Source organism: Lytechinus pictus, chromosome 5 (genome assembly GCF_037042905.1).
Source record: "Lytechinus pictus isolate F3 Inbred chromosome 5, Lp3.0, whole genome shotgun sequence".
NCBI classification, from domain to species: Eukaryota; Metazoa; Echinodermata; class Echinoidea; order Temnopleuroida; family Toxopneustidae; genus Lytechinus; species Lytechinus pictus.
Window position 1 is genome coordinate 40237157 of NC_087249.1, and position 17877 is coordinate 40255033.

The window sequence follows — 17877 nt, forward strand, 5'->3', positions numbered from 1 at the left end:
ATGTTTACGCCTTGGAACTATTAAAAATTAGTAAAAAAGCATGTTAAAATTCAAAATTATTGCAAACCAATCATATCAAAATGAAGCACATAAAATTCTCTTTAAAAACTATCATTTTGTTTTTCTTAATAACAATTGTTATTACCTGAAATTTGCTGTCGAAAAATCTCCCCCATTGACTTTGTACACAAACTTCGGTGAATTTGGAACTATTCAAAACCTCCATGAGCAAATGACGGCTACTTCCGGTGTCGCAACCTTGTTTATATAGCTATAGGGCCTTGCCTTTTAGACGCTGGAGGACGTTGGATCCCTTGGATCATTGTATTTGAAGCTGAACTCACACGGAATAGACAGGAACTAGGACATCACTCCAGGAAAATACTGGTTAGTGACTTATTCCTTATATTCTAGCTTCAGGTATCAACCTAGTGGTCAAGCTGGGGGCGCGACCGCTACAGTGGCGCTGCGAGCCTGACTGTGCCTGCTTTTGTGGGCATTTTAGGCCAATTTCTGAAAATTAAAATTGGGATATTGATTGATTGTCTCGCGGTGAGCAAGGCCCCCCGTATTCGCATCGGACGTGCATTTCCCTATGCCCCGCTGCGTGGGGGGAAACGGTCGCCGCTGGAGAGGGTAAAATCAGGGAGGAAATTGGGGTGATTTTGGTAGATAGGGTCCAGTTATTAGGGTCCTGTCGATTTATATATATATTCTGTGAATATCGGGGAAGGTGGTGTGTATGTGTGTCCCGAGTTAGACTAGGTAAGTTTGACTTGGGACATTTTTTCGATAGTCGTCGCCTCTCTTTTTTGGAGGTTTCCGTCGCGGGGACTGATGGTAGTTCCGGTACCGTGACGGAAATTTCCACAAAGGAGAAGGAGAGCACATGTCGTGGAGTTGTGTGTTTGTTGTCGTTGTTTGCTATTTATTTCTGTTTCTTGTTGTGGCTGTGTGTTTTAAGTCAGTGTGATTGTAATTTTTACGTGTGTTTTTGGTTGTTTTGGTGATTTTGGTGTCGTTTTGTGAGTGATTTGTGATTGCACTATTTGTGTTAGGGTGCAGGGTGCGGAAGGGTAAGGGTGGTACGGCTGGGCCGGAAGACGGCACGGAGCGGGATCCACGTAGCGGGGCTGCCGCGGAGGGATACGTTCCGACCTCACTGCTGGCACAGACGCCATCTTGTCCTCCATCGTTGAGCAATCGTCGACCAATTCATTTTTACGGACGAAAAAATTGATTTGAGAACCAATTTGAGCAGAGGAAGGTGTGGAAAGTACAGAAATAGGTAGGATTTTAATCATACTATTTTCCGATTAGTATATTTGTGGTGTAGTGGTTGTTTTAGCGTGTTGTTTTGCTCCTCGAAGTTGGGTTTATTGTTAGGCATATCTAGATTAGATCTAGAACACGGGCAGCCCCACTCGTTCACTTTCGAGTGGGGTAGGAAGTGTGTGTGTGGATATACGGTGTTGGGTGTTTGCGACGTAGGTGGCGTAGTGTGTGAACCCACCCACTCACTGTAGTGGGGAGTTCAGAAAAAAAAAAAAAAAAAATCAAAGAAAGAAAAAGAAAGATTATTTGAGAGAGAGTGTGGGGTGACTCGGTGTGCATGAAATATTTTGTGTGCTGAACTTGGACTTCAGTGTGATATCACTGATAGAACCAGCTTCGAGGATTACTAAAATAAATAGGTAAATTAATAAAAGACAAGTTAGGCTTAGAGTTTAATATAAATATTTTTAGAACTAAAATCATTCTTTTTGGCAGTGCTAGCGCAAACTATTAACAACAGCCGGACTAAACTAATCTAATTAATAATAAAAGCTAGACTTTTATACCATAAATTGGGTTCGCTTTTGGACCTAATTTTTTGGGATAGCTTTTTGGATAACTTTAGCAGGTTTTTTGGTCGGGCTAATTACTGTGCCTAACCATTAACTGTTAAAGGTATATTTTTGGACTTATACCGGTTTTATAATTTTAGTTGCTAAAAATAAAAGAATTGTTATAAAATAAATTGGGTCTGCATTTGGACCTAATTTTTTGGGATAGCTTTTTTGGATAACTTTAGCAGGTTTTGGTCGGGCTAATTACTGTGCCTAACCATTAACTGTTAAAGGTATATTTTTGGACTTATACCGGGTTTATAATTTTAGTTGCTAAAATTAAAAGAATTGTTATAAAATAAATTGGGTCTGCATTTGGACCTAATTTATTGGGACCACTTTGGGATAAATTTAAGTAGGTTTTTGGTCGGGCTTATTGTGCCTAACCATAAACTGATTGGGGTATATTTTTGGACCTTTTTTGTAATTTAGTTGCCAAAGGGAAATAAAAGAAAGAATTTAATAAGATTGGGTTAGATTGAGACCTAGTTTTAGAATAGCTTTTGGATAATTTCAACAGGGGTTTGGTTGGGCTCAGTATTGGGCCTAACTGAACCTTGCTAGGATAACACCAATTAGGGTAAACACAACATGGACGGGGAAGAGAAAATCCCCATTAATGTGTGCTCCTTTGAGGAGTTTAGGTCGCTAGGGCTAAGCTCAGCCCTAGCCGGGATAATTCAGGGGGTCAGACTGGACCATGGGGAGATAACCCCTGAGCTTTTTGAGAGCAGTCCAGTGCTGTGTAACAATCGAGAACTAGCCGCACGAGTGGACTTTTCGGGGGGCACCCAGGGGGGAGAATCTAGTATTTTCATTACTCCCAGGGGGCGCCCCACCATGAGCACCCCTCGCAGGGAACCCGACCAGAATGGGGCGGGGCCAGGGGGTGCTTACCCATATGATCATTATCCACCTCCTGCGGCAAGCCAGTCTAGTGGGTCCTGGGGCGCCAGCCCTTCGCACCTCCGGGGAGAGAGGGGGCCCCAGCCCCCAAGCACCCGAGGGGCAGGCATGGGGGGTGGTGTAGAGCCGAGGGTCAGACCCAGGCATCTAATAGGTGAAGAGGCTAATGAGGCCTATGCGAATAGATGCGGGCAGGTAAGTGGTGACTCGAGCGAGTGGTCCGGGGGTGATGACTTCCCCGCTAGGCATCCCTCCCTGGGGGGGAGGCAGGGGATAAGTATAAGGACCAGGGTAGGAGATGGGAGGGGCTCCTCAGCCCCACCCCCTACCCCAGACTACAGCGCAAGGAATGTGCGGGCGGGTATGACACGCCCAGCCCAGCACAGTTCGTCTTCGCCGCCTAGTAGCCCGGCTGCGTCACCTGCGAACTCTAGTGCTTCCTCGGGAAGGGGGACCGGCGGTGGGTTACCTTATTACACGCTGCCAAAGTCCCTCACTTTCGACGGCAAGGGTAACTGGAGGGCTTTCTTCAGAAAGTTCTCCGCCTTTGCTGATCACCATAATTGGACTGCAATGGAGCGCGTAAGCCAGCTATACTGGGGCCTGAAAGGGAAGGCTGAAGATTATTTGCTAATGGTCTTGGACCAAGAGCCAAATATGCCATATGCAGGTCTAGTGGCCCGGCTGCAGCACAGGTTCGGGGAGGAAGGGCTCTCTGAATCTGCTCAGCTGGAGTTTGTGGCAGCCAAGCAGGGACCCACTGAATCCCTGCCAGACTGGGCAGACCGGGTGCTCCAGCTAGCAGCGCGTGCTTTTCCAGGGGTCAATGGGTCCTACCCGAATAGACAGGCGGTCCTTCGCCTGTGCCAGGGCGCCCTCAACCGAGAGGCGGGGTGCCACGCGCTTACGCGGAATCCATCTACCGTGAATGAGGCGCTTAAGTATATTGAGTGGCACCAACACGTGCACCGCGCAATGTACGGGCGTCCCAAGGCAGTGTCTAAGGCTAGTGAAGGGGAGGTCCGTAAGGTGGAACTACCCCAAGGGAACAATGCAGCCCTTGAGCAAAGGTTGGTGAACCTAGAACGCAAGACCGATGAACGCTTGGGCCACATCGAGCGGGATCTGCAGCGTCTGGGTGGTTTGGAACGGGACCTCAAGAAGGTCCTGGAGGCTATCCAGACTAGGCCCCAACTAGCGCGTGAACGCGGGAGGTCACCCGGTCGGGACCGGTGCTATGAGTGCGGCGGGATTGGCCACTACAGGAACAATTGTCCTTCGGTCCAGGAAAACAGGGCCAAGGTACAAGTTTCCTTTGTAGGGGACCAGGAGGAGGAAAACTCCAGCGGGTCGGAGGAGCTGGCCAGCCCCCGGCCCCCACCGCCAGAGGCCAAATAGAGGGTTCCAAGCTAGCAAGCAGCTCAGAGGGGCCATCCGTAGGCTCATCTGAAGGAATAACAGAGGGCGTGTCGGAGCGCCTGATAGTCCCAGGGAATAATGTAACCGGAATAGCTACTTATGTAGAGGCTGCGGCGGGGGATCCAGTTGGTCCCTTGAACACCCGAATATCAGACCTGGGTGAAGCCATTCTGGAATCAGTTCCAGATGCTCTCCCAGGGCTTGGGTGTGCAAGCGAGATTAAAGAGGTAGTGGTATGTAGGTTGCAGTCGCGCTCTACTCTCAAGGTCTCAGTTGTTATAGGGGGGCAGCCAGTAAGCGCAGTTGTCGATACCGCAGCCGAGGTGTCCATCATCTCGGATAGGCTCCTGCAGTCACTGGACCCCCAGCCCCCTAAACTGAGAGAAGTGATCCTACATGCAGCGGGACGGGATATGAAGATGAGGGGGACAATTGTCGGTCCCCTTCCCATAGAGTTTGGGAACCAGACGTTCTCGGAGGAAGTATATGTAGCTCCTATAGCTGATCATATGCTCCTGGGGTTAGATTTCCTCAGCAAGCGCAAGGCTGCGATTCATCTCCAAGATCCGCATATGCAGTTGGGAGGTCAGAGAATTCCGCTTTGGTATAGTGATGACCCTGGGCGGCAGATCGCCCGGGTTCATTTGCACAAGCGAGTAATTGTTCCTCCGAATGCAGTCAAGCGGATCACCGGCATTATAGACCAACGTTTAGGGGATTTCATGTTTAACCCTTAGGATGGCTTACTGCTCCTAGTTCCCGGTTCGGTTTACAGGGCTGGGAAAACGGAACCTATCTGATAGGTACCTTAAGGTAACCTGCTCTGAGGTGCTGGGGGAAACTGAAAAAATTGAAGGGAAGGGAGACGGGATCGCTCCCTGTTGAAAAATGGGTTCACCTGGATCGCGTTTCCTCTACCAGATTACAGGCAAGCAGCCGTACTATCGGGGCTACTGGCAAAGTCCTGATACTGCATCTGCGGGGAGAAGACGGAAAAACTTCCGATGTCCCCTCTAGGATTGTAAGAGAAGCGACCAGGACGAGGGCCAACAGACATCAGCGGGTTCATATCCACTGTTGTACTCTTGGGCCTCTAGAGGTCGAGGCTTGGGGAGAAACTTTCCCCAATACCTACTTTAGCTTCGGCTGCAAGGTGAAGCATTTCACCGGGGAGCAGCTGGATGCATTGAGGAAGGTTCCTCTCTCCAAGTTATTGCTGGAGACTGATTCTCCATATCTTCCCGTAGGGGGGGTCAGATGTATGACCCCTGCATACATCGGGGAGGTGGGAGAACTTGTCGCCTCAGCTAGGCGCATAGGTTTCCTCACCCTCATGGAGCGTGCTCGGATTAATCATCTGGCGCTCTATGGGGTGTAGTGAGGGTAGGAAAGGGGAATGGAGGAACTTTGTCCTCCATTTTTTACGAAGGGATTCTGATTCCCTTTGCAGTTTTTGGGGTTAGGTTAGCGCGTTTAGGACCCTACATGTTTTCTGTACAGGAGGAGACCAGCTGGGTCGCCTCCTCTTTGTGTCTTTTGTGTTCGTTGTCTGTTTTCGTCTATCTCTTTTTTGTATATTTAGGCCATGTAGGAAATGCTTCATGGTCCGCTTTGGAGGGGAGTGTTTTAAATGGCCCTTTTCGCATAATGGCAGCGCTGACGCCCCCTTCCTGCACCTGGGGGACCTAGGTTGGGTACTGGTGCTCCAGTTTCTCAACCGAACGGGAATGCTATGTATTGCACAGCCCGGGTATGAGGGTGCCAAGACAGGGGAGGGCCAGCGGCAGCCCACTGCTATGGGAAAGTGGAGCTTTCTGGGAAGGGGGGACCCTCCTGGGATATGGGTTTTTGTATGGGTTTTATATTTTTTATATATATACCATTGTTCTATATGTTTTGTATGGGTTTTTTAAGGAACCTCAAAACTTTAGGTTTTTAGGTGTTATTACGGGTTTTTACCGTTTTCATGTTACGGGTTTTTAAAGTTTAAAGTGTTGAACAAGTTTTTAGCACAGTTGTGCCAAGTGTTTTGGATAGTTTTGGAGTTTTTATTTATATAAGACACAGGACTTGTTTATGGCTGATTACGGGTATTAAATTATAATTAATTTTTGGGAATGCAGACTTGGGACAACACAATGCTGCATAAGTACTTTTTGCCAAATTTTAAGGAGCATTGTGTACATAAAAGACCAAAGGGAATTTTGAAATGGGCTTGTATTTACTCATGCCCAGCTGGGGGATAAGGTCTCCTGGTTGGGGAGCCTAGGGAGTGGAAAATTTTTTCCTCCCTTTGTCTGGTTTGGATAGCGTCCATTTGGGTTGGAAACTCGAGGGACCGAGTTTTATAGAACGGGGGGGACTGTTGTAGTAAGTCACCCCACCCCCCATATAGGTCTTCCACCGGGAGATGGCGCTGGACCCCTTTTAGACGCTGGAGGACGTTGGATCCCTTGGATCATTGTATTTGAAGCTGAACTCACACGGAATAGACAGGAACTAGGACATCACTCCAGGAAAATACTGGTTAGTGACTTATTCCTTATATTCTAGCTTCAGGTATCAACCTAGTGGTCAAGCTGGGGGCGCGACCGCTACAACACTTTAAGGTAAATGCCAGTTGTGGTAACGATATCAAAATGAGTTCGTACAGAATCCAATGAAATGACCACCAAAGTGTCTGTCTATATTTATAAATAATATACCGTATGTGCCAAAGGATTCTGGAAGAAATTGTGCAATTGCTGCGAAATAAGCAAAAAAAGCACAGGATTCGGATTTCGGGTCAACTCGAGCCAAGGCAAGCGTCGGGCCGACATTAATCAGAGCAATAATAACTGTCCCACGTGCTCTTATCTGTGTTGGTGATCTTCAGTTTGAACATTTTTCAGTGTAGATTTCAAGATTTCACAAAGTTCAGTTTATGTAACTGTACCAGATCTACATGTACTATGACTCTATGTAGATCCTCGATGACATACCGTACTGACAATTTTTTAAATCCTAAATCTACCGGGGTATTTTGATTCTTGTCATTCCCGGGGGGGGGGGGGGGGTATTATTGCCCCCCCCCCCTTATAAGATCTCGGCCGTGGATTGCACGATCACAACGAAAATTTGCATGATGGTAGAGAATGACGTAATCTACGTAGTTGCATTGGTAAATTTCACTGAATTCATATTTTTTTATTTTATATGAATTAATTATGCTAATTTATTCATGAAATCATACTTTTTGCTCTGATTCACTAAATAAAGCTCCTAGAATGCTATTTTTGGGGTGAAAATATTCTTTATAGCATTCCTAACAATTGTGAATGAAAACAAATCTGGTACCAAGACCGATTTCTTATGTATTTTTTTTTTTTTTAAATCATGTAGCCTATTTCTTTGTTTTTTTACATTTTGTTTTTTATTGTATTTTCGATGGAAATCGTTCTAGACTTAATTCTAATCATAAACAAGGCAAAATTAATTAAGTTTAATCAGTAAAAGTAGAAATAATGATAAATTTATGAATTTTGGCTAAATACACAATTTGCATTGGATTTGTACATGAAATCATGTTTATGAGCAATTTTGGGTCTGACATGCACTTACATAATGTTGCGTAATGTCGTAACCGCGTACCCGGGCGTCACAAATTTGGTCTCAAAATTTGCGCGAGACTTGAAAGTAAAAAGTCAGTGAGCGGCGCGATCAAATTTTTTTGCGCGACAGCGTAGTGATGAAATTTGTTGAGGGGGGGGGGTCAAATTGACCCCCCCCCCCCAGTTTAATAAGGGTTAAGGCCGTCACATGAAATGCCCTATATTCATTATTTTTCTACCAAAAGCACCATTTTGAGTAAGATTTTTAATGAATAGATCTGTTTGACATTTCAGGAGAAAGAGAGGGAGACACAAACCACCTGTCTCGGTGTCACACATGAGGAGTTGAGGAGGAGATGAAGTCAGTGAATATGACCTGGCCTGGGGGAGTTTCCAGAAGAAGGCCCAGAATCGCTGGATGCCAGGAGTGGAGATCCTTCGTTGCTGCCCTACATGATAGGAGGCATCGGGCAGTAGGTAAGTTAGAAGGCTATTTCAGATGTAAAGCCTTTTTTTTGGGGGGGGGGATCATTGGGAATCTCTATTATCAGAATCACACAGATTTGGGTGTGCACAAACTCGGGGCACCTTATAATCTGTTAATGGTCCTGACTGTACTTCGAGGACTCTGTGATATTTTTTCATTGTATTTTCATTCATGGAGCCTAGACAAGTCTCTGTTGCCTGTAGAACTTTGTACACTAAGATGGATTTCCCTAGAAAATCCACCCTTCCCACAATAATTTTGGGGCAAACATTTAATTTGTCCAATTTGTAAGCTTTTGTACTCTAAATGCATACAAAGGCTTAAAAAATGTTAATTGTTGGAAGGTAAAAATTTTGAAGGATCACTTTCTTACAATTCCCACGCTATATAACGCAATGACATGAACTTTAACTCGAGTGACGTACGTATGCAAGAAATACAGAATTGGTGCACATGCATAGCTGATTGATTCATTGTGCTAGTACTGGTACTAGATCGGTTTGGACGTTCTAATTTCAATGACAAGTTTAGATGGTAAATTGGCGCTAATAAAATTTTGCATTGGTCGATCTCGCGATGCCAGAAAACTAATTCCACCTCAAAATTTGTCAGATTTTTTTTGCAAAATATATATTGAATTGATCCTTGACCTGAATTTAAGCCAAATCAGGCATAGGGAATGGCTGTATTTCAGCCTCGAAGTTTGAATTCTTGGTCCTGACAGTCCTGGTTACCCCATAACCATTTAAAACACATAAAAAAGGCATGAATTAAAATTGTAATTATAAAAAAATAATATGTTTTATGTGTCAAATAAATTGATTCTAAAATTTCCTTCCTTATACAGAGATGGTTAAAGGTCTTGAGGGCATCATGCCCCCCCCCCCGACTTGACTTAACATGTTAATATTTGAAGTATAAAATATGTAACAAACCCCACATCGTTTTTTAATCATTTAAAATAAATTGGAAATTAATATTGAAACCATCTAGTTTTTAATGAAGATTAATAAATAGTTTATGTAGAAAAAGTTTTTATGTTTCTCCTCTTCTGTTATTTTTGCAGATGCTGTAATTTGAAACGGAAGGTGTCCTGCCAATAAATTTTCAGCCCACCTGAACTGCCTTGCCTGCCTGCACCCAGTCATCTGTTCCTGAGCATTTTCATTTTCCTCTATTTTTCATCATCGTTTGTTTCGGCCTGTATGAAGTGAATTTCACATTGATTGGTGGAGCTGCTAAGTTGGCATTACAGGGCCACGCCGGGGTATGATCCTTTGGGTTGAACATCATGACTGCTAGTTGGTCGGCAAAGGTGATGGGATCGATCAATGTCACATGGAGTAAGATCGATACCAATCTGCTTTGCTACATTTCGAACAATCTTATACGGATACGGATATTATTGCGACAGGAGTACTGCTCGATGTGGTCAAGCCTATTTGACAAAGCATTATGGTGTTAGTCATGTTATCAGAAACCGATTTTTCAAAATCACGGAGTTGCTTCAATTTAGTATCGATAGATATTTCAAGAACGTGTAGACTAGTGAGCTTTTCATCAAGAATTTCACGCAATTTATTTTCGCGCTTATCCATGTCATCATTGAGTTTTTGTCTCTCGCGTTCCATTGCCACGGCCACCACTCTTTGAACGACTGTATCAATATGATCTAGGTATGCTGGGCTTTGTTTAGATCCAGTTAATGATGAAGCAGAGGATTGTGTACATGCGTTAGCCGAGTGCAAGCGGCCTCTTGATCTGGTGGATATCTTAGACATGTTAGAGATTACGTAATGATATAATTGAAAAGTGGGATGGGCTGTGCATCTGCCAACTCACCAGTCAACCAATTAGAGACGGCCTTCCAAAGTGACACAGCACGAAAATATCAATATGGGACTGGTCTAGTCAACACATAGATCCTGAAAAAACCATGGAGACCGCAGACGCAAAATGACTTCCATACATAAAGATATGATGCACAATCTCCAGTAGGTTCAAAACACTGAACACATGCTATGCTGATACACAGACTATCATAAGAACTTTATCAAGCAAAGGAAATCTGGTATGAAATCTCTCAGCTCACATAAAAAGCCTACGTAGCTACATGTAGGGAAGAAAATGCGTAATTGCTGAGAAATGAGCAAAATAAGCATGTAATTCTATCAAATGTCAGGTATTTTTCGAATCGATTATAATACACTGTCCCACATATGCTTTTCTGTGTTTACAGCGATTTTAAGTTTAAAAATTCATGATTTTACAAAGATACAAGTTTACATTAATGTAGCAGATGTAGATTATGTACAATATATTGACAATTAACTTTGATTTTATAGATTTTCTCAAGAAATAATTGTTTGCTGCAACTACTGTCTTTTCCTTCTAAGTGATAGTGTAATACAACAGTTCCACAAACTATTTTAATCAGACTTATTGATGCATGATTCTTTCACCCAAATGCAAGCTTCCATAAATCCTGAAAACTTTGCAACTCAGGTATTTTTTTTTTTTACATACAGTATATTTTTTCCTACATTACATAGTTGCCTTAAGTTAATAGCGCACCTCTAGTAGTAACTATCTTAAAATGAGTTGGAACAGAATCCAACAGAATTACCAGCAAAGTGTATGTATATATAAAAGATGTGTGCCAAAAAGCTCGGGAAGAAAATGTGTAATTGCTGAGAAATGAGCAAAATAAGCATGTAATTCTATCAAATGTCGGGTATTTTTCAAATCAATCATAATACACTGTCCTGTCCCACATATGCTTTTCTGTGTTAGTGATCATCAGAATTATTGATTTTAAGATCAAAATTCATGATTTTACAAAGATACAAGTTAAAATTAATTTACCAGGGCCCCGTCTTACAAAGAGTTATGATTGATGCGATCAATCGCAACTATGGACGGTCAGCAACGTTAACATCTATTAAGCATGTTTGTTCAAAATATTTTCTAGCTACATGTATGATGTATGTTCATGCATTCATTGTTTTCTCAAAAATTCGCTGCGTTTCTCTTTGCATACAAAGGACATTGTGCAAATTTTTTGTAGAAAAAAATTATGACACTGATGGATTTCCATAGAGTTATGATTGATCGGATCAATCGTAACTCTTTGTAAGACAGGGCCCAGATCTAGATTATGTACAATATTTTGACAATTAACCTTAATTTAAAAGACTTTCCGAAGAAAAAATTGTTTGCTGCAACTACTGTCTTTTACCCCTGGCCCTAAGTGATAGTGTAATACAACCCAAACATTTCATAAGAATTAATGTACATGTATGATTCTTTCACCCAAATGCGAGCTTCCATAAATCCTGAAACTATTCCAACTCGGGTATTTTTTTTTTACATACAGTATATTTTTACCTACATTACATAGTTGTCTAAAGTTGAAGGTATATTTAATTACAATTTCAACGAAAAGCTTTATTCTTGGAGATCATTATGCCTCTGTTATGTATTAATGTGTATTTATACATGTACAATTGTATGTATTGGTATAACCATGGACCTATTACGAATGGACATTCAACGAATCCACTCCTTTGACACAGAGACCGTCGCCGCTAATCCTTTTATAAACAGAGCGCTGGCAGCTGACACCCATCAAGCCGGTCGTAAAACATGCTCTCACTGATTGACAGCGGAAATCAATTGTACGCTGCTCCTACCCATTGCGATGTTGTTCGTTCACTTTATCAAAAGCAACGCACAGCAGCGAACGTTAGCGCTATGAAAATGATAGCAGAAACAAGAAAACAGGCGTGCATAAACGTATTTTTTACGTACATCGCTAACAACCGGAAATGAAATGCATTGACATCACCTTGCAGATCCGTATATCTACGGCAAAAAAGCAGTTGAAATTCGACGAAAAAATATGCGGAAAAACGTTAAAATCTCAGCTTTTTCGGACAGTATCGATGTCGATAGTAGCGCTTACCTTCGGTCAGAAGTTGATTTTCATTTGGGCATAAAATTCCACAGGATTGATGAAATTTAACGGGATTTTTTTTGATGGACAGACGACAATCGCACATTATAGAGAGCCTAAAATAATGTACTGAAAAACCGGATATGAATTGCGCATTGCATTCTAGGTAATGTAAGGACTTTCCCTATTGGCAATCGGGGCTACAACATGACCGTCTTTGGTCGAAAGAGGGCCAGTGATCGATCGGTGACGATCATCGGGCGAAAGGAGCTTGTGTAAACAATCACCCCGGGTGGTCGTTGTAAAAACCGCGTAAAGAGAAAGTTAAGGGTTAGACAGCAATTTTGACAGCTGGAAACAGGTGGTGGTCATAAAATGCTCTCGTTGAATGTCCATTCGTAATAGGTCCATGGTATAACAAACATTGTAATTTCATTCCTTTGACTCTAATACTGCATTTTTATAGAAAAGTGTTTTTTTTTTTCAATCTATTTAGAGTTTTCAACATTTTGTATTCATTTTTTTTTTGCTGGTAATATGTTATGCAACTTTTATTTATTAATAGAATATTTGCCACGATTTCGTAATTGAAATGCGTACATGTATTTGATTTCGTTTTCCATTTTTGTATATATTCTTTTTCGGGGGGGGGGGGTCATGTTCTTGAGACCGAGACAAGTTATGCAAGGCCCTGGCATGGAGGATCATTATATTACTGGGAATGCTGGACATTGTCAGACCACCTCAGTATTCACCAAATATAGATAATCCTCAATGACAAGGTCTTTGAAGTGATGTGTGTATGTACATTGCATGTAGAATTTAATGTTTAGGTCATTATCACGTCAGAATACGTTAAGATATCATAGTTGACTCCAAAAGACGTCATATTCATTTCAATATGCGACGTCAATATGACGTCTATTACTAGTCAGCAATATGTTGCAAAGTCGTCATTCAGACGTCGTAGTTGACTTATACAGACGTCATAATTACATCAATATGACGTCTGAAACTGGTCAGGAATACGTCGCAAAGTTGTCATTAAGACGTCGTAGATGACTTTTAAAGACGTCATAATTACATCAATATGACGTCTAAAACCGGTCAGGAACACGTTGCACGGATGTCATTAAGACGTCGTTGTTGACTCTCGAAGACGTCATAATCACGTCAATACACGACGTCAATCTGACCCTTGATACTGGTCAGGAAAACGTTGTAAAAATGTTGCTAAGACGTCATTAAGACGTCGTAGTCACTCTTGGAGACGTCATAATGACGTCAATATACGACGTCATAATGACGTTATTCGCGGGTGCAAGATCCCGTCAATAAGACGTCATGTTACGACGTCAAAATGACGTGACACTCGTCGTTAAACTGACGTAATTATGACGTCATTTTTACCAGTTTCTGCTATCAGGGTAATATAGTAAAGTTCACAAAGCAAAATGCTGAAAATTTCATCAAAAATCGGATATTTTTTTTTTTTTTTGTCCTCATCAGAGGTATTTATTACATTAAAATCAATAATCAAACACATACAATATATACAATTAGTTTCATATTTCACAACCTTTTGATTTCATTATACTGTTTTTCTGATATTTTTATCATGTTACTCTTTTACATTGAAATCAATAAACAAACACAAACAATATATACAATTAGTTTCACATTTCACAGGCTTTTGATTTCGTTGTACTGTTTTTCTGTTAGTTTTATCTTATTACTCTTTTCAAGAAATCTTAAATTAATGACTAATTCTCTCTTGAAATCTGACAACATAGAAAAATAGCTGAATTTTTTTTTTCAAAAATCGGATATAAAAGTTATTGAATTTTTAAGATTTCCCAGAAGGAAAAACCAGTAAGACCAGTAAGAATTTTTACTGGTTTCCAGTTGAATTTTACTGGTTTCCAGTATATTTTTACTGGGCCAGTTGATTTTTAACTGGACCAGTAAAAATCAACTGGAGACCAGTTCCAACAATTGCATTCCAGTTGAAGCAATTAGTAATACCAGTTAAATTGTTTTTCATCAAACTGGTGTTACTGGTCCAATAAATGGTTTCCAGTAGATTTTTACTGGTTTCCAGTATATGTTTACCCGGATGTTTACTGGACCAGTTGATTTTTAACTGGACCAGTAAAAATATGGAGACCAGTTCAAACAATTGCATTCTAGTTGAAGCAAAGTAGTAATACCAGTTAATTGTTTTTCATCAAACTGCTGTTACTGGTCCAATAAATAATGATTTTATTTCAAGTCAGATCATTTGACGAATTTTGGAAAATGAATCTTGCAATTCAGAGAAAGTTATCGTTATCGATTGTTATCATCATTCTTCTTATAATTATCATAATTATTATTTGTATGATTATTATGATCATTGTTATCATTCTTATTACTGTTATCATTGTTATTGATATTGTAATTATTATTATTAATATTATCATAATTATCAAGTATTAACATTATCATTAAAACAATTATTTCCTTTAATTATGATTAAGAGCAAGATTATATTCCTCTGATATAGTCAACTGGTCTAAAGTAATTCATTGTTTGAAATTGAACTGGTCAAGACCAGTAATACCAGTAATTCTGATGATGCTGATCACGTGGTTTACCTCATTTGCATATTTCCTGTTTTTACAAGAAAAATCAGGATTTAGCATGGAATATCCTTGCAATGGCACTCATTGTTGTTTAAAAACTTTCTAAATAAGTGTGTGAACTAATTCACAATGAAAATGTGTAATTTCATATATCACATTTAAAATAACAGCAGAAAAATTAATTTACTAACCATCTTTTCCGGCCATCACATTTCACTGACCATGGTATATTTATAAGAAAGCAAATGCATTTTTCCATAATTTCCAACAAACAACAACATATTAAATTGATCCAGTAAGACCAGTACGAGGACCAGTTCGACCAGTTCAAGGACCAGTCAGACCAGTAAAAAATACCAGTAAAGACCAGCTTAAATTGGATACCAGTATGAAGACCAGTGAGACCAGTAACAACCACCAGAAACAACACCAGCATAAAATTCCAGTTATTCAAGACCAGTTTAATTTTTAACTGGACCAGTAAAATTTTAACTGGACCAGTATGACCAGTTAGACCAGTAAACCGATGTTCCAATTTCCAGAGTTACCAGTTAAAATTCTACTGGTCTAACTGGTCCAGTGGAACTGGTTTTTCCCTCTGGGTTGCATTATTTTGGTGAAACAGTTCTAGGCATGTCTTCATCATATGCATTATAGGTGCGCTGATGATGTCTTGTTCTTTTAATTATATATAAAATTAGGTTTATTCAAAAACTTTCTACCAAGAACTAAAACAATTGGATTGACAACTGATTAAGTGCAATAGTATTGCCACAACTTAATTATTTCATCGAGACACATCATTTATACACATGTATGAAAAAATGAAAGAATTATGATTTCATGTAATAACAAAAGAAAAGGAAAGTGGGGATGTGACATCATGAGCCCACCTAATAAATATTCATGACGATGTGAATATGACTGTTTTCACAAAATATTGATAAACTTTAAAATTCAATAACTTCGATATTTGTTGTACGATTTTGATGAAATTTTCAGCATTTTGCTCTGTGAATTTTACTCTATTTATAAATATTTTCAGCCTGGACCATCCCTTTAACTTTTTCCCGGGACAGATTGTGAAGAACAAAATAAATCTCTCAGTCTAACAGAGGTACCTATGGCATAAAAGACCAACTCTAGCAATTTTTTGGGGGGCAGAAGTTTTGTTGATTTGCCAGCTATAGCTCTGGGCCCGCTCTGGGCCTGCAGTGGGTACGGTACCGGGTACCGTACCGTACGCTGCCCAATCGTCGCTCAGTTTACGTAATTTCCTTTATGTTTCATTCAATTAGCTATGATACCCTTACTTCTATATGTCAACTTAAAGAGAAAATACTGGAAAATTGTTTCATAGGATAATAATTATATGTCTTCAAAGCACCGCTGTGTAATTCGCCGTTTTCGGCACCCCTTGCGCCTGTCCCATTCGCCGCTCACCACTGCCCTAACTCCGCTCACTTAGCGCGCGCATTCATACATGTAGTTTATAAGGCCTGATACTGACTAACTCTTTTTTCTACCCTTTTTTCTTGCACTTCTGAGTGAGAAAGTGTGTAATTTTGTTGTGATTAAATGTATTGTTTACAAGTTTTATAGTACTATACACTGTATGAAATGTTTCTTTTGCCAAGTGCAATTATTTTTAGGGCCTCAAACTTTTTGTTACTGATCTACGCCTATATATCGTTTTTTTTTATCCTCCAAACTTTATTCCGTATTTTTTATAAAATACATATTTTCAAAAAACCTTTCCCGACAAACTTTTGACTGATTTCAATTGTCTAATAATATGAATATGATTCTAATCCATTCATGAATTTTATGAGTATATTATTTATTTATTTATTTATTTATTTCGGAAATTAAAAGTATATGAAATTGGAACAATTAATGTAATACAACATTAACAGAGTATAGATTGAGCACTCACTGGGTCAAATAAATTACTGTTGTCAATAAAGACCATGACCCTAACCAGTGCTATAATGAGGGTGCTTACATAAAATCGGAAGCGGATAAAAGAGTCAGCATGAACAAAAATGTTTAAAGAACAATATATATAATAGAATAACATGCTTGATATAGTTAAGTTAACTTAATTAACTTAAAATATCAATATTGATGAATTTACATTCTTATAAATAAAACGCTATACAGCTCTTTTAGCACATTCGCCATTCAAGGTAATCATTTTCGCCACTCATCCAACTTTAGTGCCCCCCCCCCCCTTTGTCGTCCCTTCCGCTCATCGCCCCCTGATGCCATTGACCATTGATTTCCATTATTATTTTTTTATTAGAAATAATTATTTGCATCCTCCTTCAGGTTCTAATTCAAATTTGTTGCTTTTACACTGTCTTGACTCATTATTTATCAAGTATGTATTCGTGTATCCCACTTTTTTGTTTACTCTTTACTTTTTCTTGTCGTATTGATATTTTATGGGACTCTCACTGCATATTCTTTGGAGTCTTCATCCAACAAGCTTTGCTTTTACTTTTAGCTCCCTCATATCCACATCTCTCATTTTCTTTCTTTGTCATAATTTTAGAACCAATTACAAGAATACTTTTTTCTATTGTTATATTATGTATACATTTCATATTTTTACGATGTTTATTTATGCTTATCTATGAAAACTTGTATTTTATAATATTATTGATTGTATTGAATTGTTGATTTTTTGAAAATGTGAAATGTTAATGTGCATAAACCTTGAACCCTGAACTCCGATAATATTTTTGGGGGGATTCCCTTATATTGACTTTCATTTAAAAAAAAAAGTTCATCTTGAAAAACAACAATAAATATTTAATCACCTCGCTGGTTTAAGTTCATATTCGAACTCCCGTCAATAATAGGAGAGGGAAAAAGGCACTCAAGAAAATTCTATTTGTTCAAAATAAATTGGTCAATTTAAATCCTGTTCCGTTTTCAAACAAAACACAATTAAAAAAAGGAAATCTCCAGAAACATGACAAAGTTTCATCTATTCAAATCA

General features: G+C 40.0%; 1 protein-coding gene across 1 annotated transcript; it reads left to right on the top strand.

The window, feature by feature from the left end:
• The first annotated feature begins 292 nt into the window (after nt 1-292).
• LOC129262907 (uncharacterized) lies at nt 293-11949 on the top strand. The gene is made up of 3 exons (XM_064100385.1): nt 293-6740; nt 8099-8281; nt 9358-11949. Exon 1 carries the CDS (start codon nt 2481-2483, stop codon nt 4191-4193), a length of 1713 nt encoding a protein of 570 aa, XP_063956455.1. The 5' UTR covers nt 293-2480; the 3' UTR covers nt 4194-6740; nt 8099-8281; nt 9358-11949.
• The last annotated feature ends 5928 nt before the right edge of the window (nt 11950-17877 follow it).

Bases quoted from the DNA above. Each gene is read 5' to 3' on its own strand.
- LOC129262907 (XM_064100385.1), top strand. From the start codon at position 2,481: ATGGACGGGGAAGAGAAAATCCCCATTAATGTGTGCTCCTTTGAGGAG.